The 2,016-nt window shown below is 37.0% G+C and overlaps 1 protein-coding gene across 1 annotated transcript; it reads left to right on the top strand.

Annotated features, from left to right (window-relative positions):
* The first annotated feature begins 681 nt into the window (after positions 1-681).
* Positions 682-1,386, top strand: LOC104966290 (meiosis inhibitor protein 1-like). Its single transcript, XM_010795476.1, has 4 exons — positions 682-690; positions 773-955; positions 1,165-1,278; positions 1,369-1,386. Exons 1-4 carry the CDS (start codon positions 682-684, stop codon positions 1,384-1,386), a joined length of 324 nt encoding a protein of 107 aa, XP_010793778.1.
* The last annotated feature ends 630 nt before the right edge of the window (positions 1,387-2,016 follow it).

The following is a 2,016-nucleotide window of genomic DNA, read 5'->3' as shown; positions in this document are numbered from 1 at the left end:
TAAAGAGCTTGTTGAACATTAAAGCAAGGAGACTTGTAGGGTTGCAAAGGGGCGGAACATTTTCGGTAAACTTTCGGTAAGTTTCAGTTAAGTTGGGAAGTCAAGCTGGGGAATTTTGGAAATATTCCATATTCGATACTTTCCATGGGAATTAATTGGAATTTATGGGAACTAACTGGGAATTGAAGTAAATGTAATCGAATTGTGTCATATCCAAGTATAAATATAAACATTTTGTTTTGTCATAAGAAAACATCCATGCAAAATGATACAATTAAAAAAACATAACATTTCAACCGATTTATTTGTAAGTAGAACAGAACAAGTTTACATTCTTTGATTGAACAATCATTTGTTTAATTGAAGAACAAAAACATAAATGTTGAGTTAAATATTACTTCTAGAAATCATCTGTGCATGTGATGGAGGAATGCACAGTGCCTGTAGGCGGTGTGGTCTCAATAGCCATGCAGTAAGCAGTGTGCTATGGCATGGATATTCAAGTGTACTTGAATGGCTTCTTTTTGTTTTAGTCAAGATTATGCTAAAATATAATTTCCCCAACCATATTTGTTCCCTATGAAGAGCCAACCTTCAACTTTGAAAATTCCCGTTTATTCCCATAAATTCCCGTGGAAAGTTTCAATCTTTGAAAATTCCCAGAATTTTTGCAACCCTAGAATGAAGCTGGTAGCTCCATATATGACAATTTGATTGTTTGTGTGCTTATCATAAGTAAAGTATGTTTCAATATTTTTTACCAACACCGAAGGCTCCTTTGAGCTGCATCAGCAAGGCGCTCTCCTCCCAAAGCTTCTCGTCCCTCTACATCCACCACCCTGCTCTCCTCCACTTCATCTATCGATATCCCGATCTAGTGGAGAAATTCGGGTCGCTGGTCCTGGAGCTTTGGTTGACCAAGCAGACTCAGCACACAGATGCAGAGCAGAGCATGGTAAGGGGGGCAAATAGTTTAACTGCTTTCAAGTATTCATCAATAAATAATTGTAGTGCTTTGATTAAAAACACATCAACAAGTTTCACTAATTATTTCACTAACAGTAAGTGTTAGAAATGCACTAAAGGTTTTTTTTAATCATTCTCTTTAACTTCTCGCGAATTAATTGTAATGAAAAGCTGGTCGGCTTTCATTTCTTGGTACAGGAGACAGGAGAGCAGAGAGAAAGCGGTGCGGAGGAATATAAGGAGCCGGACACAGAAACACGGGAGCTTCTGACTCTGATGGAGAAACACCCAGCTGTCCTGCTGACCCTCCTGGTGAGAATTAAAGACCCCAAACAAGAAGCTGCATTTTAATTGGCTATAATAAAGTGAAGATGCTTTTAAATGTTGCCTGATTTTATGCAGTGTTTCACACCCAGTTAGGACTAGCCAGGAGCAGTAAAACAGGGTGTCTGCGGGGTCTTAAAAAGTATTAAAAGTTGATAAATCAATTTAGCGAAAATTAAGGCTATTAAAAAGTATTAAACGGCATTTTCCAAGGTATTACATTTAGTAGCTTGTTTTCAATAAGTATATNAATTATTAGAAAAAAGAGGTTTCATATTACTATGTTGGACACTCACCTACATCTTTTCAGTCTTAGTTATATCTACAAAAATAAAATTTCTTTTAAGTCTAACTTGTACAATTTTTGACATTTAATATCACAGGCCAGGTTTTTACACATAGAATGAATATCACCTTTTGAATTGGAACCTACTACCCAATCCAATCTGAATTTTCGAAATCTTAGGTTTCATCGTTGTATATTATTTTCATGGGACATAGCTTCTCTAACTTACGTCTTGTTCACTATAAACCGGAAAAAACTGGTGTAAACATCGGTTTCTTTTGGAGAAGACCCCGGTAAACCCACCTAAAAGGTATAGAGACCGGGGGAAGACAAGCTAAAACTGTACACTGTGGAGAAAAGACTATCTCGGGTTATCTTAGCTTTCCCTTTAGCAGGGCGTGTGTGAGTACAATTTTTTTTTTCTACCGCAGAAGCGCGTA

Source organism: Notothenia coriiceps, unplaced genomic scaffold, assembly GCF_000735185.1.
Source record: "Notothenia coriiceps isolate Sejong01 unplaced genomic scaffold, NC01 NC01_scaffold00037246, whole genome shotgun sequence".
NCBI classification, from domain to species: domain Eukaryota; kingdom Metazoa; phylum Chordata; class Actinopteri; order Perciformes; family Nototheniidae; genus Notothenia; species Notothenia coriiceps.
The sequence above is the reverse complement of the archived record's forward strand: the minus strand, read 5'-3'. Positions and strand labels throughout refer to the sequence as shown.

Bases quoted from the DNA above. Each gene is read 5' to 3' on its own strand.
- LOC104966290 (XM_010795476.1), top strand. The intron at 956-1,164 runs GTAAGGGGGGCA...TTCTTGGTACAG, and splicing joins CAGATGCAGAGCAGAGCATG to GAGACAGGAGAGCAGAGAGA.